Genomic DNA, 22,879 nt, shown 5'->3' on the forward strand with positions numbered 1-22,879 from the left:
GCTTGAATACACTTGCCCAAATAGCTTTGTTCTGGTTTCATACAGCAACCCGTAACTTCCTTGACACTGAAAATCAACTTTTAGCGCCCTGAACCCCAACAAGATATTCCAGGGACAGGGATGCTGTTTCCAGTGCTGGAAAGGCTGAACCAGCACCAATCAATCAACCTATATGCTGGGTCAGGACTGCCCTCCTTATTCAGGCTGGGCAGATTCAGGTGCAGAGAACCAAGTGAATATGACACAGTTTTTACTGATTTGCTCTGAGTTACTGCAACTAAGTTTTCCTTGCACTATTTATGGGGTTTCCCTCTTCTAAATGTTACCAAGGTGGTGTAACACTAATTTGTTTGTGTAACCCCTGAGCAGCACATACAGAACCAGATGTTATTTCAGAAACTACGTTTGGGGAAGGTCTTCTAAAACCCGTACGTTAAAATGTCACGGCACAGTGATTCTTGCCACAACACTAACACGGCTGCCTCAGTGGCGCTGAGCTTCCTGCCATCAAGGGAGGGTTGGGCTGCCCCAATGCCCTGCTCCCATCCCGTTGGATCCGACACTGCTCTGCACCTTGCGGTCTGATTGCTGGAGCTGTGTTTTTCATCACTCCCTGCCAGCAGAAACAAAGGAACCAGTAGGCTTGGTTTAATACCTGATTTAATTAAGATAAAATTGAGAAATCAGAACCTTGGGAGCATGGCAGAAAGTGAAAGAGTACACATTTATGGTAGTCAGTACAAACAGCCTCCAAAAAAATACTCTGCATTTTTCTCATGGCTTCTTTGGCAGAATAAAAACAGTACAAAACTAAATCTCTACGAATATTTACTTTGCACTGGCAATGTAACTTCTTAGTGGCCTAACACTTGTTGCATGTGACATGCAAAATACTACTGGACTCAACACAGTATTAAAACTCCGGAAATTTAACTCTGCTTCAGCACATTACATTTTTGTTCCAAAATACAAAGCAACACCTTACAGTAACTCATGTGATGACTGACGCTGCTATGAAGAGTTTGTTGCTTGAAACTACTGACACCCATGAAGTGAAAGTTCTTAGAGCTATGTGAGGTTTAAAGTTTTATTAGGGTCAGTCCATTAGGGTTTAATTGAGACTCTCCAGAACCTGGAAATCACAGAATCACAGAATGACCCGGGTTGGAAGGGACCTCAAGGATCATGTAGTTCCAACCCCCCTGCCTGGCAGGGCCACCAAACATACACATTTACTAGATCAGGTTGCCCAGGGCCCCGTCCAACCTGGTCTTGAACACCTCCAAGGACGGGGCATCCACAACCTCCCTGGGCAGCCTGTTCCAGGGCCTAACCACTCTCCTAGTGGACACCAAGCATGAAACTGGCAACAACCACTTATCACAACCCAGTAGAATTCATTCTGACTTCAAGTGGTATTCAATACAAATCAGCCAGTCAACTAACCCACCTCTTTTGCACTTGTTGGTTACACAGAAGAACAGACTTGAACGAGGTTTTCTTCCATTTTTGACTCAACACACTTGCCAGGCTCAGTAAAGGACTTAAACTAAGTCTTTCATTTTTAACACTAACTTCACTAAATTGGAAGCAAACGCTGGAACAGTAAATGTTGTACTTTGTATGTCATGCTTCAGCTTCTACTTCCTGGGAACTGGGCGCTGAACAAAATCAGACCACCCTCTGATTATACCTCATGCGAAGGTAGGAAACGTTCATTTAACCCCTCAGCAGTTGCCTGGTATTGGAAGGACAACAAATTTAGGAAAACTCATTCCTAGGTGTTTCTTTACTGCACTTTGACACTGAGTCAAGTTACATGTGTGTTTTTAACAACCCACATACACAAACCTTAACTGATTTAAAGTCACTTACTGATCAAATCTTTATTTGATTTGATCAAATCTTTAAATATATCTTTATTATCTTTAAAGATAATTCTTCTCATTTGGTTGTTCCACACTGTTATTCTACAAAGCTTTGTTCGTCAGCACAGATCCATGGATCAGTGCTTAGACATTGCTTCCTTCAACATCATGATTTGCTGCACTCCAAGTGGAGGAGAATCAACACTTCTCATCTTCGACATTGTATTCCTACGCTCTTACCTCAAAAGCACTGTCAACACTAATCTTGCATACTTTCTACAAGTGTGTTTCAGTGAGAATTCCATGTCTGTGCCCTACAGACACTTCTCTTCTTGCCTGCCTCCTTTTCTGCTCGGAGAAATGTCTGAAGGCAACAGTTCTCCCTCAAAACCCAGACTGGGAGTGGATTACTCTCACTGCAGATTAGTGCTCCCCCTGCTGCTCCATGCTGCCTGCACGAGGAGAGGGTGCCCAAAAGGGGACGCAAACCTGTGTGTAATAAATAAAGCTCCTGGGACCAACCTCCAGTCAGGTTTGTCCTGAATATCTGTAAGAGGGGGAAAAAAAACCAAACAAGAATAAATAGCAAAGCAGAGGGTACAGCCCTGCTGCCAGCCACAAACACACCCTATTCTCTCTGCAAGCTGCAGCAAGCTGCAGAACTCACTACAGCATATGTATGGGCCTTCATGCTATGAAGAAAACTGAAAAGGTTCCAGGTGAGCAGGGAGCCTGAGAAGCCAGAAGACAGCTGCATCTGGCAGCATGTATCACACCAGCTAGATCCATGTTATGTTTAGGAGCTCATGTTTTGTAAGCACAGACAGCAGTTCTTTACACTTAGTGTCTTTGAAACTATTAAAACACCCTGAATATCCACAATGGAGTGAGTACCGCAGCAGCACACATCAGAGCTGCAAAGAACTCCTCAAGTCCCCTTCAACTGGCTGGAATTGAAACTTGCAAGACTGTGTTTAGAAAGTTTCTTCTACGTTCACAGCTACCCTAGTTTTAGAAATTTGCCAGAATTCTTATAAAACATTTATTTTCAGCAGCAATGAACAAAACATGGTTCAGAATAGAAATTAAAGCAGAAAACAGCTTTACGTCATTTTGGACAAGCCAGTTGTACAAAGGTTTACGCAGTGAAATAGTCAAGGAGGTTGCGCCTGGAAGAACACACGTGAAATTCAGGAGAGGTCAGGCCTTATTAGATCCCCAAAATAAGCTGTTATTGTCTTCAGTTTGTTATTGAGAAAATTTTGTTCTATTTCAACTTTTCCTCCTGGCCCTGCCAAGGAAGCGATCTGAAAAACAAAAGAACAAGAAGCAGCTCAATCAATGTGCAGGTAAAGAGAAAAAACAAACAAACTTTTGTTCTGTAAAACATCTTTGCTCAGTTATCGCTAGTGCCTAATGACTCCGGTCCTCTGCGTGCCTCCTGTTTTATCACTGAAGTGAGTCTGTGTCTTTCTTGGGACCTGGAATTTGTCCCTGTCCAGTCAGCCAAGAAAGCAGGAGAATTTGAGAACTAAAGATAAAGAACCACTGCTTCTCACACTGTGCTGATACATACTACAGCCTGCTTTGCAGAGCACCAGGCATGCAAGATATACCCTGCTGCTTGCCTGGTAATAATGACAGCAAAAAACAAGCCAAAATCCTGAGTGTCAAAATGCAAAGTTTTGTGGGCAGAGTAAAAACAAATCCTGGAACTGGGAAGCATAAAGGTTGCACTGAAGAGCTGGGGAAGGAAAAAAAACACAGCCAACCAACACAAAAACATCACAACAAAAAGATATTCAGCCCCCAAACCGAACAGCTTTCAGAAATACTAGCATTTCTTTTTTACCCTGTTGCAACAACAAAAGAAAAACTGCTGCTGTGTGCAGGTGAATCTCAGCCAGTGTTGACAGTAGGGCAGCCAGCAGCTGAGCAACCGCTGAAGGATGAAGTGGGCAGACAGGCTGAGGGGCAGCGCAGGCCCTGTCTGCAGCCACCTGAGTGAGAATGTCACCGTTCACGCTCCGCTGATCGAGCCCAGTGAGAGACTTCGGTGCTTAATGATTGCAACAGACAACTGCAAGGGAAACACTGTTGTGGACTTTGCCTTTTGGACTGAAGCACACAACCCTCTGTCCCCTTCCGCTCACCATTACCGTGCCCAGCAGTGCTCTGGCAGATGGCAGATGGAAGGCAGCTGCTGTAGTGCGCTGCTCCCAAGCGGGCCTGCTCCCCTCAGCGCTCCTCCAGCCTGATACTGCAAAGCCATCTCTGCAGTCCCCTATGCTGGAAAACTTTGCGCACCAACAAAATAAAAAACAAAAGGTCTGCAGGCCAGCAGGCTTGTGCTGATCTTTAAAACAAGATGTCCGTGACATTGCCAGCTAAAATGTGAAGTTTGGCTTGTGTTATTGCCACTTCTGAACTCCTCCAAGACTTCGCTCTGTAGCATGGGTTTAAATATAAACATGCTGAGCTTCCTCTATTTTACTGCAAGTAAAAAAGCAGCTTACCATCAAGAGGAAATAACAAATTAATCTAAATTATACCTTGAACCTTTACTGACTTATCCAGAAAATTCACACTTATCTAAAACAGGCATTTACTTTCCTTTCACCCCCCCAACCTTTTATTTTTCCTTTCTTTATCATGCAGATACAAACAACAGTATGAGCAGTTTGCTCATCCTTCAGTACCATGTTCTCGTCAAAGAGGAACCTGCCACTCAAGTAAAAAAGCAGAAGCAGCCCGATTTATAAATAGCACCAGAGTCTGAACTGGCAAGTGATCAAAAATGTTAATTTTATGACTTATCTTTTTCCTTCTTGAAATTCTAAAAGCAGTTAACACTGCAAGGCAACCCATTTAATTCTTTTTTCCCCCTAGGAAGATGTTAATTTTGTCCTATTTTACTGTAAATGACTCTCGCAAAAAGTGGTAGAGAATGCCTCTAGTAGCTATAGTTTCTTGACTTTTCAGAAATATTGAATGGATCAGTCAACTTAATATACAAACACTGAAATTACCTGGGATGATCCAGTCCCAAGTTTGGAACACAATTTATATAACTAAGCACATATAAGTATGAACGAGCAAATCATATCTAACTGAAGTCTTCACTACATATTTCTCTTAGAAAACCAACCGGGATACTTTTTCAGTAGCGCAAGTAAACGTCACTCCTCTGCTAACAGGTGGCATTTGCTGAAGGATACCTGAGAGCACAATATCCACATGCTATGTGTAGCTATATATAACTTGATTGCTCAGATAGGACCACCAACATTCAGAAGAGGAGAACGCAAATACTCCACCACCATGCTTTAATTTAAACTGCTGGAGGTTGCAAATTTAATTATGTGCTAGCTGCTAGCTGCAAGCTTTCCTTGGAAGGGCTCAGTGAAGCCTGGTGGATTAACAAGGACAAACTGCCACTCAAAAAGCTTCTAAAATGTATTATTATGGAATCAAAGAATGGCTTGGGTTGGAAGGACCTTGTAAAGTCCACACAGTTCCAGGTCGTCTTTCAAAATGTGAAGCACAACAAACATCTCATCATCCAGGCACAAGATTTGCAGACAAAAATCAAAGTTTCATTTTCAATCTTGATCTTCCAAAAACGGAGAATGACCATATTGAGGAAACAAAGGCAAGAAAAGAAAAAGGATCTGCATGACACACATTCTTTTCTTCACTGTCGAAGTCATGAGCATTTTGCTTGGTATCAGCATATCAGTCATGCCAGTTTTTCAGAAGGCAACATAGAGCCTGATCCCATCCTGACAACCAGTAGCAGGACAAACACCTCAGCAGCAGCACCCAAATCATGCAGAACAGTCTGCAGCATCACTGCATTAGTGTGTGAACACCTAGGAAAATTCTATAAGTTTCAGTGTCCTACATAACAAAAGCACATCTTTGCTAATAAGGTGAAATCACTGTGAAGAACCTCCTACAATAAACTTCAGTGTCTTCCCTCTTTGCTGCAAATATTAAGATACAAAAGAGAAGAAAACAGGCTGTGCAACAAATCAGGATACTTAGGATAAATGCCAGTCCCTAAGGTGAATACGCAATGAGGCTTAGCACAGCTTGCTGAACATTATTTAATCAATCTCAACCCAGCTTGCTGCTCCAATCACTCACGCAGGTCTTGATTAGGCTTAGCTGAAGTTTTAAGATCCAAACATAGCATCTCCTACAGGTATCTCCTTTCTTTCCCTTGATTTGATGGAAATGATCCAGCTGATGACAAAGATGTTGGGAAAGGTTGAACATTCCCCGACTTCAGGTTCCTTGCTGTTCACAAAGTCTATTAGCAGCAGCGCAAGAGCAGGAAATGTATTTTCATCTGAATTTTGTCAAGGCGCAGATATCTTCATTTATTTATTTTTTCAACTAACAGCTTAAGTTAGTATCATTAATTCTTCTCGCAGAAGGCAAGAACAGCTTTCAACTACCCAAATGTTTTTACGTTTGCTAAAGCATTATTTTGATTTGAATCTACATGTCTATTTGAGACAGTGATTTCAAGTTCTTTCCTACCTTGAAAGAATTCTTAGTTTCTATTCTGATTTTCAAAAATACTGTTGGCAGCCAAATAAAAGCTTAGTCCCACCCAGAAGTGAAGTAGTATTAAAACATTCCTGACTGGTAGTATCCACCAATCTCACAATTCTGCCCCTCAACCCAATCCACCCCCCCAACTTCTTCTATTTTATTGTCTTTTTTAAAGCAATACAAAGAAAGTTAAAGAAAAGACTTGGAGGTAAAGATGCTGCAAAGATACAGTGAGACAGGTATCAACAAGAATGAGCTGCAAATATGAACTATGTTTTCATGTACACACGCATATATAACGACTCCTGAATATTCCCTAACCAGAAAGAACATTTTTGAAAGATTGATTCAACCTAAAAATGGACCTACGCATTATACATTTTGAATTAAGCACATACTTATAAATCAGAAGACTGGATGCCACAAAGAGAAATGTTTCCTATTTCTTGCCAATACACCAAGTATGTTTTACTGGTTCAATGCTCCCTCTTGAGGCAGAAGTACAGAAGTTTGTTTTTCCCCCTAAATTCACAGAAATTTCTAAGTGGATTCAGCCAAAGGAAAAACCTCTCTCCTCTCTACAAGACCAACTTGATTCAGAAAAGTCATAGGACTATGCAGGCATAGTACTCACCACTTTTGGAATAAAGCCATACAGAACAAGGTTGCAAGTCTGATTTACCAAGAAGGCAATGAATGCAGAGCACTCAGAAACAGTCCTGTTGAGGTCTACAACCACCTGCTTTCACAGCAAGAAATCACATTATCCTACATATCTAACACCAAAAAGAGGTGTGTATGTTTTCCAGTACATCTGCACCCTCACAGCCAAAGGATAAGCATGATTTTAGCTCTAAGGTTGATTCCAATTGCTTGGCATCTATTTCTACGAACCTGTGATCTGCTATCAGACAAGCCAATTTGCACTGCTACACTGGCTTACAGTCAGTATAAACAGCTGCATGGAAGTTTGCAACAGAAATTAAATCAGCTTCTAAATTAATTTCATCTGACCAAACACACCCTGCTTGTAGATTCAGGCCAGTCAGTAAAGGACAAGAGGCAAAGTACTGAAGATTTAACAACTGCCACCTTCCTTGCCAAACATGCCAGACTGCCTCTTCTAGGAGCTCAGGGATGCATGAAAGCCTCAAGTATGTGCATGTATACAAAGAGAGAACTTTTAAGGACACTGAAGAGGCAAATCTGATAAGCCCGTGCAATGCTATCACAAATAAAACTTAAGAATCCTGCAAGTTTCAAATCTAAGGCATCAGGTAATCTCTCAGTAAATGCTGCCTTATCAAAGTTATTTAGATTTCAGGTTTTAATCTCCTGCAAAAAAATGTTAAATATTTTCTTCATCAAAGTTTTCTAGGCCCCTGGTAGTAGCTTTCTTTCCATGAGAACAGCCTATAGATAGGAAACCTGAGCTAAGCCCAAGCCCACAGCTACCTGCTTTTAGAACTAAGCCATGGCCAAATAGCCACAACTTTGAGCGACAGCACTTTTCAGCAATTTGTGTAAAGGAGAACCTGAGGATGTACATCAAGGAATATTCAGAGCTGACTGGACCAAGAGGTAGGAGCAGCAAAACATCTAATGCATCCATATACAGGTGCTAGACAGGTAGAGCTTGCTAATAGCTAGGTCATGAGAATTTCAGCCCATTTCTCACGCTGTCCATTTGTCATTAACCACATCTGCAGGCAGTGGCTGGAGACCTCATCTGCTCCACATCAGACAAAGCTTTTGGAAAAGCTGGAAATAAACTTGTTAACTTCTGTGGCATAAGGCACTGCTCCGTCTTAACTATAAATCTACAAGACATAATTAGCATAGAAAATATACAGAGGAAACTAAACCAGACACCCACGGGAAGTGCTACAGTCATCTAATTACTTCCGAAATAAAGAAGTATTTGACTGACGCATTCAATTTCAATCACTGAAGAAGAAGATGTATTTGACATTCTGCCTCAACAACCAAATAGGTACAGTACTTACAGTGATCTCCTACAACTCCTTTGTGAATGGAAAACCAGGAAGGTTTAGGACTCAGCCATTTATGAGATGGCATGAGCTGGTTAAAATACCTTCCTTCTTTTAAATGAATGTATCCATCTGATACCCAAATATACTACATTTGGATTATCTGTAAGTATCTTCAGTCTGCTGCTCTATGAAAGAATAATATCAAGATAATGGCAATCATCTACTTCTCCAATTTCTATATGCCAGAAGTTCTAGAAACACAGACACCACTTAATATAAGGTTCAAATTTTAAACAAAACAACCAAACACGTTCAACTGAATAGACTTAAAAATCTTAACTTTGTGCTTATACTATCTATGTTTTAAGCCAGTTGATGTTTTGGTAGTTACCAAGCCGTTATCCAGTAACATACCTGGTTAATGTCAGCGTTCCGAGGTAGAAAATACACAATGTTGTTTGTGATCTTCTTGGAGAGCCTGAAAATTTCAAATGTAGAAGCCAGTAAAGGAAAAAAAAAGGTAGTGCATGGATGGAGAAACTATTATATATTAATTCATTTTGAAAGCTTAATACGCAATAATGGAATGTCTGTGTAATTAGATACTGCTCTAGAATGCAGAAGTTAGCACTAAATGCAGAAAGTCAATTATTTCACCATTATTGACCTTTTTTAAATAGCAACAACAAGAAATCATAGAATCACAAAGTTGGAAAGGACGTACGGGATCATCTAGTCCAACTGTTCTCATATCACCATTACTAGCACTAAGTTACTAAACCGTATCTTGTAGCACCTCATCCAGACACAGTCACTTTCAGTCAACCAGCTGGATATGGCAAAGCCTACCTCAAGAGAAACAGGGAAGAAAAGAAATAAAGGACTGAAAATCACATCCATGGTAACACAGAGCTTTGAAAGGATATCCATCTGGGCAAATCATAGTTTGGATGTCAAAGATTTCAGCAGTGGCATAGTCAGGCCCACCCCAAGGAGGGCTGAGGAACACAACGTCTGCTTTCAGGTCAGCAGCCAGCACCATGAAGTCTCCGCACACAAATTCGATCTGGTTGGCCACGCCGTACACCTCGGCGTTGCTGCGTGCAAGGCTGAGTTTCTCAGGATCGATATCAACAGCAATCACTGCAAGTGAACGAGAGAGGAAGTGCACAGGTAACGTGGGCTGCAACGTGCACAAAACATCCGATCACCACACAGATGCCACCCAGTTACCAAACAAAAGTTTCACAACATTCTCTTGTAGCAACCAGATACACATCACATCCGTAATTTCATTTCATGTGCTAAGCACTTCATTTTCTGCATGGCAGTAGACATGAAACTCCAGCTCCTCAAAGGGAAAAGAGGGTCCTTTACTTTACAGTAGAAGCTCCATGCATTCACACCAAAGTGACAGCAATACCATAGCCAAGACTGTGGGAAGACTTAGCGCGCTGTTTAAGTTTTGGGAATCACACATCTACTACAACACTCCTCAGCACAAGCATAGGACAGGCAAGGCTGTCTGCCTAAGGGAGGAAGGCTTCCCATCTTCTCTCTGGGCAGGAGCCCAACAACTTACAGAGTCAACTGGAAACCCATTCTTCTCTCTTGTCAAAGATGAATGTTTGCCTTGTGGCTGATCGCATTACACTGAAAACTGAGTTGGAAAAACACGCAGTGTAGTACAAAAATTAGGATACAATGGCAGTATATAATTATATAAAGTATGTGAAATTTAGGAAATATTTATAGAATGCATCATAGCCTACCAATTTAATGCAGCACGAACTACCATTTTTCTTGCTCAGAAATTACTGGGAAGTGTTAGATGAGCTGGTATTTTACCAGTGTTTCATGAATAGGGGAGGATTAAGTAGTTAATGTCTTTACAGAAAGCTTCATGATTCACTGCAATTTCATTACCTGGAAACAAGAAATTACACTAATATCAAGTTATCATTGCTTTTCTGTATTAGGTCCTGCCGCACTGACAGAGGTGATCCCATTCTGATGTTTTAAGTACAGTTCACATGAAACATGCTTTTGAGTACATAGCCTTAATGCACTATTGAGAAAAGCAGCAGCTTTCTGGTGTACTGCAGGTTGGCACTGCAAGCAGAACTCAACTTTTAACAGCAATTTCCAGCGCATCCAATGGACTAGCTACTACGTCAATTAAAACTAACATTTATTACGTTCAATGTAAATCCAACTTTGACTTTAAATTGGAAAGCAGTTCTACAGGTCAACTTTAAAAAAAGAAACCTCGTATTGTGATTCTGATGAAGGAAGAAACCTCCCATTGCTTCAGAAGCACTGAAGAAAAATGCATCTGTGAAAAAAGCCCAACTCCAATTTTCATAGAGTAATAGAATGGCCTGCGTTGAAATGGACCTCAAAGATCAACTAGTTTCAACTCCCCTGCCATGTGCAAGGTTGTGAACCACTAGACCAGGCTGCCCAGAGCCACATCCAGCCTGGCGTTGAATGCCTCCAGGGATGGGGCATCCACAACCTCCTCGGGCAACCTGTTTGAGTGCATCACCACCCTGTGTGAAAAACTTCCTCCTAAAAAACTTCTTCCTAATTTCCTACCCTAATTTTAGGGAAAAAAAGGTTGAAGAAATGAAACAATGTGCTGCACACAATGCCTACTTACCTCTTTTTGAGGTCAAAGCAAACTGAATAGCATTTCCTCCAACCCCACAGAAGGCATCCACTATTGTATTGCAGTTGAATGACTGAGCGACACGGACTGCAATATGCTCTGCTATCTTCTCAGGAGTAACAGAAAACCAGCCCTCTGCAAAGGGAAGAGAAGTATTTTTGCCACTTATTTCAATGTTATCTAAATTAAAAACAAACAACTGAAGGTTTAGCATTAACCCCAGCAATTTTGGCTTAACATGTTTGACCAGGAAATACAGGCTTTCAAGATTATAAACTCTGTTGAGTCCAGTGATTTGCTAAGCAAACAAAGTCTCACCAAAGTGAATAGATATCCCTGATTCTCACTGAAGGCTTTGTTGAACTTGGTGCTTATCAAGGACAAATACATAAATACAATTGCACAAAACCTTATACATGTCATAACTATGCTCTGCCACAAGTAAAAACAGAAATATATCCTCTCACATCCTACACATTATTTTCATTACAGTCATGCCTGGCCTGCCAAACAAACTATGTGTTTATATGGAAAAATACTAGAAATGAAAGCCTAACAAAAATCTTACCAAAAACGGTGGTAATACTAACTCCTTATTTACCTATGAACTGATAATTTAGAAGCAGTTTCCACATAACATGGAAAAATGCAACCTTGAAAATGACTGCTGAAAAACCGTGAATGTTAAGAGAACAAAATTACATTCACCACTGCACTTCAAAGTTAAAAATGATAATAATAATAATAATAATAATAAATTATAGAGAAAAAATGTCATTGAGTTTCTGAGAAAGTCCTGACCAAGCATTGCTTGGGTACACTATGACCTTCAGCAAGCATCACAACCAGCACAAAGAAGGGCATACCATGCTAGAAAACGGGAGACAGAAGTCCCAAAGCTGTGCACTTAGTATTGCTCCTTCCATCAAAAGAATTAGTAATAAATAAGCTGTAAGAAAGGTCACAGGCCTGGGTACCCCTTATGCCACCAAAGTCAGCACCCTGTGCACTAGACACACTTACCTCTATCTAGTTTAATCCCCTCATCAAAGCGAGAGAACAGCCTGTAGCGTTGTGCCCAGTACTTGATCAGCTCAGGATCCGCAGCAATCTCAGGAGGTATCTCTCCCAATGCCATCTTATGCTTTCTCCTCCTTTTTCTATCCTTCTTCTTTGCAGTATTTTTTTCATCTACAACTGGAAGACATTGCAAAAGTTAACTAACCGTCTTCATAGTCTATGTATATAACTGACAGGTAGATAAGAGCCAAGATATGAAATACTTGAGTTCGGCAACACTGCTAAATGACCTTTAATGCTGCCTGCCAGATTATGGAGATTAGCCATTTAAGTTAAAAAAGAGCATTCTATATAACAAAGGAATAAAGTAATCTATCAGACATCTGTCACAGTTATAAAATGATACGTTTTTACCCATTATATAGGAGTCTTAGCAGGCTAGACATGACTTTCTGCTGATAGCAATAAGCTCTAAATAGTGAGCAGACGTGGATCGGACACCAATTTAATGCCCATATACTAAACAGGAATAAGAATCAATCTAGATGAGGATTTTACATAACTATAGCATAACTGGATTACTGTGGGAAGGATTAAACTATGCAGAAAGCTGAATAATCCTATTTTCTGTTTTTCAGAAGGTTAAATTATCAAGGTTGCAACATAACTGCTTTTCTTTCTAGAAATTCTTTTTTAACCTAAATCTATGTGTATATGTGAATCCAAAAGTGGACATTCGTTGCCTCTGCCTGACATTAATAGCTCTCACAGAGGAAATAGGCATGAACCAGAGACATAACCTGTTAGGTCACACATCAGATCTATGGTCATTGTTCATCTATACAGAACGCTGTCTAAAATAAAGATAAGGTCTGGGATTTTGGTGGCCCTGGAAGACCAGTACAGCTATAAATTACTCAAAGAGACCTTCTTGGTCCAAGTGGTAAACCATAGATAAATGCCACACAACACTGTAATTTGGGAAAGGAGCAGCAGCCCCACTACCAAGTCATGTCCAGTTTGTAGGAAACAGGAGTACCTGGGCTCACATCCTCCATTCCTGTCTGGAGATAATCAGGTATGTCCAGAGGGACCAGCACTCTTCCAGAGCCACCCTTGGGCTTTTCCATGCCCTGGCATCCAGTGCTGTTTGCTACTGCATCCATTGCCCCCTCTTCCAGCTTAGTCGACCCAGGTTCACCACCAACCACACTGGAAGGCAGCAGCTCAGACGTTTCCATACTGAATCTCACATTCTGTGCAGTTGCGACACTTTCCTGATCCTCTGAGTCACTGCTTGTTGAGGAATCCTCAACTTTACCAGGAGGAGAGGCTTTCTGGTACGTGGTTTCCTCCACAGGTTCATTAACCTGCTTCAGGAATGCTTCCACCTGGAATGGAAATATATCACAGACTGTTAGATGCACTGGTAACCAGGTACAAATAAGACAGTTTTAAATCCTTGCAGTTCCAAAGCACCTACCATGGATACACTCTCCACCACTTGTATTTTGAAAAAAAGTAAAATATCCACAAATAAGCATACAAAAAATTATCCAACTACAATGTATGAGTCCTTAGCTCTGCTCCCTTTGCACATTTTCCCAAAGTAAGTTGTCTTGGTAACCAGATATCAGCTAGGTGCAAAGCAGAGATTGAGTTGCCTGACCTCCAGGATGTACCAAATGGTACATACATTGAATCTGCTGCACAGTAGGTAACTCCACACTGCATCCCAACCAGTGGACAGATGTCAGTTTAAACTCCTCAAAGGTATATGCAGATGCCTGGTTTTAACATTACAGTTACCCTGAGTAGCACTAGGCCTAAGGCAGTTGCTTACCAAAAAGACTGAGGAAATTTGTAACTTCTTTTCACCTTCACATAATTACAGCTCTCCTTGTTGGCTTCAGGCACAAGAAAGCAACAGCCAAGTTTTTGATCCCAAATTATAGCAATGAGGCAGGAGTTCAATACAACATTCATCACCGCCACCAGAAAACAGTGCTTTATAGTGAGGTATTAGGGAATGCCAGGTATCCCAATGTATGTTGATTATATACACTATTTTTTCCTCCCTTCCCACTGAAATTCCTGCACTAACAAATGTCCTCATACCTATTTTAAGACCAGAGATACTCTTGGTAAGTACAGAAACCTACACACAACTCTAAAGGAATGATGCACCTATACGGTACGTGGTTCCATGTAACTTCACCGTTAAGCTCACATTTCTTTTACTAGACTGCTAAGTGTCTACCAGTGCCTTCTTATACCCACCCCAACAATAACTATTCTTCACCTGAACAGGAGGAGGAGGAAAGGGGGAAAAAAGAATATTAGCATCAGACTGAAAATGAAATCACCTACTCTGTGCAATATTTCTTTCACATAATAAAACAAGAGCTAAGGGAACAGAGATGTTCATGCAGTTCACCAACACTAACAAGTATGCTCACCTTCTTCAGAGTTTTATTTGTTTGGCAAGATGTTTCAGGCTCTTCTGTAAAGAAGATGTGCGTGTTTTTGCTCTTCCTTGCTTTACGCATGTCCAAAAATTTGGACTTGAGTTTTGCTTTTTTCTCCAGGTACTGAACACTTCGATGAGTGAAATCTGGAATCCCACCATACCTGAAATAAAAGAAAGTAAAAAATTTAGTTGGTAAATTTACAATTTTGAAGGTTTATTAACATACATGAAGCAACAGAATCAACTACAAGGCATATTCCTTTTTGAATCTTACATATATGTGTGTGTATATATGAATGTGTCACCAGAGCCCAATACCAAAGCTATAGTCCACCTGTGCTCTGTGATGTTACTTCTAAGGCATTGATAACCAGATCTTTAAGTTATGCTACTGAAAATGGAAATTCCACCAAACAATAATCCAGAAGTACTTTATTAACACAGTTAATGTAAAACACCCACAGTTCAACATGAAACATCTACAAATTAGGATCTAAACTCACAGCACTTTAGCATTCCAAATTTAACTAGTTGACTGGGCATTGCAGTTCAATACTCACACAGAATCACAGAATGACCCGGGTTGGAAGGGTCCTCAAGGATCATGTAGTTCCAACCCCCCTGCCTAGCAGGGCCACCTCAGTGGTTGGTACTCAGTAGTTTGCAGTTATATAACTGCAAGTACACTACGATTTATGCTTATCTTTCAAAGCACTTTTCTTGCTGTCTAACTGCATTTCTACTGCTAAAGCTTACAGCACAAAGATTACTTCACCAATTATCTTCCAATAGTTCAACAAAACTGGAATGCAAATGAATGGCATACTACAATAATATCAATAGAGCTGACTTGCTGTGAAGAAACCCATAAGCAATTACTTTTGTCCTGCACCACACTTGAAGCCCAAAATAGAACAGGTTTCCTCAGGATCTTCCACTGGATTCTCATCCACATCCAGTTCGTGGCTAGGAGAAAACATAGATGACGACAAGTTAAGTTGCAGGTTATTTTTCCCCCCCAATCAATCAAATAACAGATTAAAAAAAAAAAACAAAAACAAACAAAACCACAAAACCTATGCACTCTTATAGAAATGCCATTAAAACTCCTGCACTGAAGCCATTTAGAAGTAAAATTCAATAATTCCCCCACACACTGCTGATATCGAACAAGGCAGATAACACCAACTTATTTATATGCATGAGCAGATACTTCTTCTTACCCACCTCAGTATGTCCTCCCATAGGAGTTATGATATTCCAAATATTTGTAATGATTTCTCAAAACGTTTAATACCAAGCCTGATGTGGAACTGATGAAGACAAAATGTCTGTTCACCCTATTTCAAAATCACCTTCAATACCTATGATGCTATCTACGTCATCCATCATTAGTTCTACAAAAACATCAAAATGTTACAACAAAAGCTGCACCAGTACCTGAAAGGTTCTTACAGTGAGAGTGGGGCAGGTCTCTTCTCACTAGTGACAAGTGACAGGACGAGGGGAAATGGCCTCAAGTTGCGCCAGGGCAAGTTTAGGTTGGATATTAGGAAGAACTTCTTTACAGAAAGGGTAGTTATGTACTGGAATAGGCTCCCCAGGGAGGTGGTTGAATCGCCATCCCTGGTTTGTGTTTAAGAGACGTTTGGATGAGGTACTCAGGGATATGATTTAGCGTAGGGTTTTTAGAGTTAGGGTTCTGGTTAGGCTGCGGTTAGACTTGATGATCTTCAAGGTCTTTTCCAACCTGGGTAATTCTATGAATAGTAGATAATTCCATTCATCCCTTCATCTACGTGTTTTTATATTTATTAGAGAGGGAACGAAAAGCTTCCCATCTTCTTTGTGGTTACAGATTTACTAAAGAATAAATAAAAAGACTGTGATGAGGCAGAGATTAACTATTCTTTGAACGTCACAGTACTGAGCACTTCATTAGCAACACATTAGCTAAGCAATACAAATTATTAAGTAATATCTCATACCTTTTACACTAACTAAACCTGAATAAATGAGTCATCATATCCAATTTAATAGTCTCATATACTTCAGTGACACAGGACATTGTTACCTTGCACAACTTGGCATCCAGGCCATATATTCTTTATAAAGGAAAGAGATACTCTTCACTTGCTGCCAGGTAAAGTGATAGGCAGTGATGGAAGACTGTCATAGAATCAGAGAATGGCCTGGGTTGAGAAGGACCACAATGATCATCTAGTTTCAACCCCCCCTGCTATGTGCAGGGTCGCCAACCACCAGACCAGGCTGCCCAGTGTCACACCCAGCCTGGCCTTGAATGCCTCCAGGGATGGGGCATCCACAACCTCCTTGGGCAACCTGTTCAAATGTGACACCATCCTCTGTGTGAAAAACCGTTACCTCAGTCAAAAAGATGTTATAAGTAATAATCTGAGAAATTAAAAAAAAGATTTAATTGCTTACCTTCTCTTGACTTTGGCACTTCTGTTTTCAGGAGGCTCTTCTCCTTCTTCATCTTCATCTTGATCACAAAGCGGCAATTGTTCTTTGTCATTTGAGCTACATGAGTTACCGGACTCCTGGGAACCTAAAAAGATAGAACTTCTTTTAAGCCTTTTAGCACATTAAATTTCAGAACCTACCATCCTTAAAGTGCATCTGCAGCAACACTTACATTGTTTCACATATCCTTACCTGACAAATATGGCACAAGTGTCAAACTATGTGTATCTTTACCTGTCTTTGGGGGACAACATGCCTATGCAAGCTTCCAGTATTAGTTACGCTACAGTGTTAATATCTTAAGCAGGACTAATTTCAAGATAACTCAGCTCTCCAAGAAAAATAAAAAGCTTGCGGGGTACAAATTCCAAGCAGTTTCTTCTCTCTTTGTCTCCAGGAAGATTTTCCTCTCATCTTTCTCCTTTCAGTTCTACTGTAGGATCAAGATGGGGGCAAACCTGCTTTTCCTTCTTTAGGAGGTAGCAAGCAATGGACTCGGGTTTCCTCATCAAACTGAATTTGCGAGCTGCTGACTCTTCATTCATGTAGTTAATCTCATACATCTGCCAGGGAAGCTGTCACACTGCTAATTATTGGCAGTTCTGGCAGGAAAAAACCATGGTCAAACAGGATAGTCACCTCCTTTTCTGTACACAGAAATGGTGGAGAAAAACGTCCAACCTTTTATCTCCCTCGTAGAAACCCTTCCAGCAATGTAAGGCACAGCCACTGCCTCTCGCCATACTCCTTTGTGAACTGCTATTTTCACATGATGCGGGCACACGAATTTGGGGTTGTAAAGATGACTGCAGCTCACTGCCTAATTCACCTTTGGAAGTCCATAGTAACAGCAGGACAAGAGTTTAATTTCAAGTATGGCATTATTAAACAGAAGAGCAAAACAAAACTAGCAAGAACAAACAAAACCAAACTGTGAAAATGCTTTTTTGGGAATATTTCTCAAACTACCAGTGAAAAAAGAAGCACAAGCTGAATAAGCTGCTAATAAACCAGTAAAGCACAAACTCTGCTCTCTTATCACTTTTAGTGATACATTTGGGAGTGTATATTGAGTTAAAATCAGTTGCGGCTGAAGAATACATTCAATATACAGCCTAGAGAGGCGTTCCAGGGAATCAGAGGGGAAAAAAAGGAATTAATTATGCAGTATTTCCACAAAATACTCAGTCTATGTTGTAAAACAGAGTGATAAAGATAGGCTCTTGGTTTTTATGTATAACCACTGAAGAGTTATAGCAGTAGAATTGATGTTAGCTGATTGTGTATTACCTGACTGGTTAATACTTCTATTTTCACAAGATGCCCTCCTTTTCCTGGTTCCTCCATCACATGGTTCCTTCTGGCTTGAAACACAGGGACACTGGCTTTCACTGTTACATGAACTGTGCTCATGAAGATCTTCATTGATTTCTTTTAGAGGTGCACTTCTCTGCTCCAATGTGTCCAAGTTTAGGTTTAAATTACAAATCCCAGAGATTATCTCATGATGGGGCTCAGCACTCAAAGTGAGTTTTTCCTCACTTCTGGAGTGAGGAGGAGACAGCTCCAAGATCACCACTTTGCTGCCTTCAACCTCTGGGCTGACCAGGTCCATTTCTTGCGAAAGATCAGTCTCCTGCATAACCCCATTCAGCTGGGCACTGTCAGTGTGTGAGCTCTCTGTAGTCCACCCCTGATTTGTCCAGTACTGAAACTGTTCCCAGTAATACCAGTACAGTTCACTATAATGCTGCTCCCACTCCTCCTTGGTGTCTGGACTGTTCCAAGGCTCAGATGCTGCCATGGCTTCAGGTGACGAGACATCTTTATGCTTCTCCAGCCAGCTTTGCCAAAGAAGGCCCTCTCCATACTCGTTCCAGTACTTCTCCCATTTCTGTTCAGTGGGTAACGCCTCATTAACAAGACTCTCTGAACTTTCACAGTTCCCTTCACCTGCAATCTGAGATTTGCTGTTTTCTGCACTTTGCTCTGTAGCTGAGGCTGGCTCATCTGAGATGGGCTGCTTATGATCACCACAAGTGTGATCCTGGCATCCCTTCTCCATTTTATCCTGGTGTTTTTGCTGTAATTCTTTTCTCTTCTTCTTTTTCTTTTTCATAAACTTCATGTTAGTTCTCTTTCTGTATTTTTCTTTTGCCTACAATATAAAGGATAAACATATTCAGAAGTTCACAACACACATGCAGTCCTTTACTTCCCTCCCTGTAAGCACATTTCTGCTTGTTGTGACTTCCTCACTATGTAAATCAACTGTTAGCTTTCTCCCCTCAGAAGAGGAATAGGATTATACAGGTCTGATAGGACCCTGTCATTTTGCCCGAGATTTCTAAGAAACAGCTGTGAGCATACCTGCAAAAAGGATCACGAAAAGGTAGAATTCCAGATAGAAGTTGGGAGGGAAGTTGTTCATAATTATTCAGTGATTTAAGAGGAAAGACATCAGTGTGAAAGACCATGAAGTGCTATGGGGAGATTAGTAGGGTGTGTAGTGTCACTGTGGGGTAACTGAGTTTAGCTCAAGAGTATCGCTCAGTAACACCAAGGACTTCTTTGGAGTGCCACAGAGGCCAACACTTACCATTGCCTGACACCTGCCTTGCTTACAGAACCAATTTATGCCCAGCTAAAGATGACTGATGAAATATTCCTTCCATCCCACAATGATCATTGCTCGTAAGCAAAACACCCCGAGCAACAAAATGTTATATAAGATAAATCTGCCAAGTTTCTGAATAAACTGTCCAATTAAATTTGACAGGTAAAAGCGTGGTGGTGGTGGTGAGGGAAAACAACTCACATGGCCAACAGACTGCAAGTATAAGGACATTACCCCAAATGCCTCATTAGCTGTAACCCCAGGTTTTGTTGCATTAACAAATGCATAATGCAGCCTGTCAAGGAGCTGGCTTAAGAGAATGGACATTAAACTTTCATTCACACTTCTCACAACGTCACGTTAATGTATATGGTGAAAAGCACAACACTTAGCAGTAATCTAGAAAAACGCATTATCTTCTCACTTGACTTATTTACACTACTGTTATATAGCTGCACAAATCATACATGCATATTGTGAGCTTGAACTCAGATGTCTGGAAGGTCTATTTATGTGTCATCACGTAAAACAATTTACAAGCTCCTCCTATTTATTGAGAAATTAATCAGCCCAGAATCGCAGAGTGCTCCGCACAAAGGCACTCTCACTTCTAGAGAGGTTTGTAACTCTATGAAGCAGGTACTAAATATCTCACTACCCTTTTCCCACTGACGCACAACTTTAGCCTACCCATAAAGCCCAGCTGCTCACTGCAGGAAGCAGAGGACCCAAGTTCAAGCTCTGTCCTTTGGAACAGCTTGGTTTGACCAGCTACAAGGGGAACGCACAGAACTTTTTCTATTATTACCTACAGCCAGATGGTTAATCAGACAGCTTGCAGTATATTAGTTGTCCTGCAGTATGACATGAGCATTACTGCCTTAAATCAGCTCCTCATAGCAGCATGAGCAATACAGACATGGAAGCACAAAGCACAGCCTGACCCTGCCAAGCCCAAAAGGCAAGTGACTTTTCTAGGCTGCACAGACCATGACATCCCACACTGCTAGAAAACCTGAGTGAAGCAACTCAGATACATTGCCACAAACTGCAGTCTCAAAAGCAACTAAGGAGTAGGCACGCACCTACGTTCTGGAACATGAAGTAAACAGAAACAATAAAGCACGGTGATTTTTACCACAAAGTCCCTGTGAGCTGAGTGCCCACCAAAGTGAAGAGGTAACCCCATGCTCTTCATAAGCTCGGCCTCCGAGTCTAGTTCAGCTTCTTCCAGGTCCAGAGCACAGTCAGTGTCCACTCCCAGCATCACAGTGGGACAACCGTTTTCCTGCTCAGATGCTTGTTCTTCTCCTGTGAACAAATAACAAATGACATTGACTGAATACAACCTTCCAGGTTCTGCAATCAGAGACTTTTAAAAGTCATCTAGTCCAATTCCCCTGTGATGAACAGGGCCACTACAGCTACATCAGGTTGCTCAGAGCCCCCTCCAGCCTGACCCTGAATGTCCCAAGTATGGGGCACCCACCACACCTCTGGGCAACCTGTTCCAGTGCCTCAGCACCCCCACTGTGAAAGACTTTTTCCTTGTAGCCAACTTAATTCTCCTCTCTTTCAGTCTGAAACCATTTCCCCTTATCCTATCACCTGACAGAGCCTGTCCCTTTCATTCTTGTAGCACCCCGATAACTCAGTGCATCAGCAAATCCTGTAACAAACACCAGCACTACCTCTTCAGCTTCCTGTTTCATTTAAAGAATACCTGAAAGCACCTGAAAGCTATTAACAGATTGAGCATTTTTCATCTTTTGCACTAGTTCACTGAAACAACGTTAACATCAATACAAAGTTTTATACATTATATATATATACACACTTGTAAAATTAGCGCTTCCATGAATTGTAAACTTTTCATCTGCGTCAATATTTCAGCTGTCTTAGTTGATCTTTTTCAGGACCACACTGCATTTGCCACCCTACAAAAGCAGCAGGGGTGTATTATCACATCAGGCCTCAGTTGCTTCTTACAGCTCTACTCTCAAGGCTCTTTTTACACACGTACTTCTTCAGCAAAAAGAGGGAGTAAAAACAAGCGGAGAACAAGAGCGCAAGACAACAGCAGAAATCAAAATAAGGCTTCAACAGCCCAAACGTCAGACTGGGGCTGAGCTGGTCGCAGTTAACTCCCTTCTCAGCAGCCCATACAGCACTGTGTTTGGACTGGTGGCTATGCTGATAACACAGCTGTGTTTTGGCTGTAGCTGAGCAGCAGAGCCCAAAGCTCCCTCCCTTCCCCACTCGGTGCCCCCCAGCCATCTCTCCAGCTGTGGAATCCCTGCCTGCACAGCTAGCAATTATTTGATCAACACCAGACGTGCACATCATGACAAAGGCCACAGGAAAACAAGAAGCACAGGTGAAAACGATATAGTCGTACCGCACCTCAATAACCCACACACAGCTCACTCCACGCGTTACCACACCGTACCGTACAACCAACGCTATCATCTCACCCGTACTCTCGTCGTCATCTCTGATATAAAATCCTTTTAATCCCATCTTATATAACTTCCGATCCCTGCAAACACAAACAGCGATGCTGACGGTCAGCGGACAAAGAATGGCAGCACTATAAACCCCGTTGGAGAGACTCTTAACCTCCCCACCCCCGGCCGCCCCGCTCCACTCACTCCACGAAGGCTCGGGAGCAGAGACACACGATGCCACCCGCCGCTCCGGCCCGCAGCAGCAGCTCGGCCACCCGCTGTCCCCGCGCGTCCTGCACCATCCCGAACCCACGCCACAACACGGTACCGCCCCGCCGTCCTTCTTCCGCCGGAACTGCCTCCAGCGCCGGGCCCGCCCCGAGCTCCGAGCCGTGCCGGGTCTGGCTGCCTTCGGTCTCCGTGCGGGGGCGCCGCTGTCCCCTCAGGGCTGCCCGTGTGAGGCCCGGGGCTGGCCCCGCCTGGCGGCCGGTTGTGGTGGCTGTGGTTGGGTTGCTGTGTTTCAGTTTTTACTCATTGCTGCTTGTTCTGTTGCTCACAGAATCACAGAATTATCAAGGTTGGAAAAGACCTAGAAGATCACCTAGTCCAACCATTACCAATACTTCCCGGCTAAATCATATTCCTCAACACAACATCCAGACGTTTCTTGAACACTCCCATGGTCGGTGACTCCACCACCTCCCTGGGCAGTGCATTCCGGTACCTGACCACCCTTCCTGAG

At 41.9% G+C, this 22,879-nt stretch overlaps 1 protein-coding gene across 3 annotated transcripts; it reads right to left on the minus strand.

The window, feature by feature from the left end:
- Positions 1 to 643: 643 nt before the first annotated feature.
- On the minus strand, positions 644 to 22,481 carry TGS1 (trimethylguanosine synthase 1). Of its 3 annotated transcripts, XM_085537372.1 has the most exons (13): positions 22,342 to 22,481; positions 22,165 to 22,229; positions 20,829 to 21,001; positions 18,364 to 19,231; positions 17,035 to 17,158; positions 15,466 to 15,552; positions 14,576 to 14,747; positions 13,156 to 13,507; positions 12,120 to 12,293; positions 11,088 to 11,231; positions 9,350 to 9,568; positions 8,840 to 8,916; positions 644 to 3,175 (listed from the first exon to the last, which is right to left on the minus strand). In XM_085537372.1, the coding sequence occupies exons 1-13, from the start codon at positions 22,437 to 22,439 to the stop codon at positions 3,059 to 3,061; spliced, it is 2,670 nt and encodes an 889-aa protein (XP_085393498.1). In that variant the 5' UTR covers positions 22,440 to 22,481; the 3' UTR covers positions 644 to 3,058. The 3 variants fall into 3 exon arrangements, 2 of the variants coding, with proteins under 2 accessions (XP_085393498.1, XP_085393499.1); XM_085537373.1 differs by lacking the exons at positions 644 to 3,175; positions 8,840 to 8,916 and adding an exon at positions 10,008 to 10,085 and having other exon boundaries at positions 9,431 to 9,568; XR_014942533.1 differs by lacking the exons at positions 644 to 3,175; positions 8,840 to 8,916; positions 9,350 to 9,568; positions 11,088 to 11,231 and having other exon boundaries at positions 12,263 to 12,293; positions 15,362 to 15,552.
- Between the last annotated feature and the right edge of the window lie 398 nt (positions 22,482 to 22,879).

Source organism: Coturnix japonica, chromosome 2 (genome assembly GCF_054131305.1).
Source record: "Coturnix japonica strain WE chromosome 2, WE-NBRP24, whole genome shotgun sequence".
NCBI classification, from domain to species: domain Eukaryota; kingdom Metazoa; phylum Chordata; class Aves; order Galliformes; family Phasianidae; genus Coturnix; species Coturnix japonica.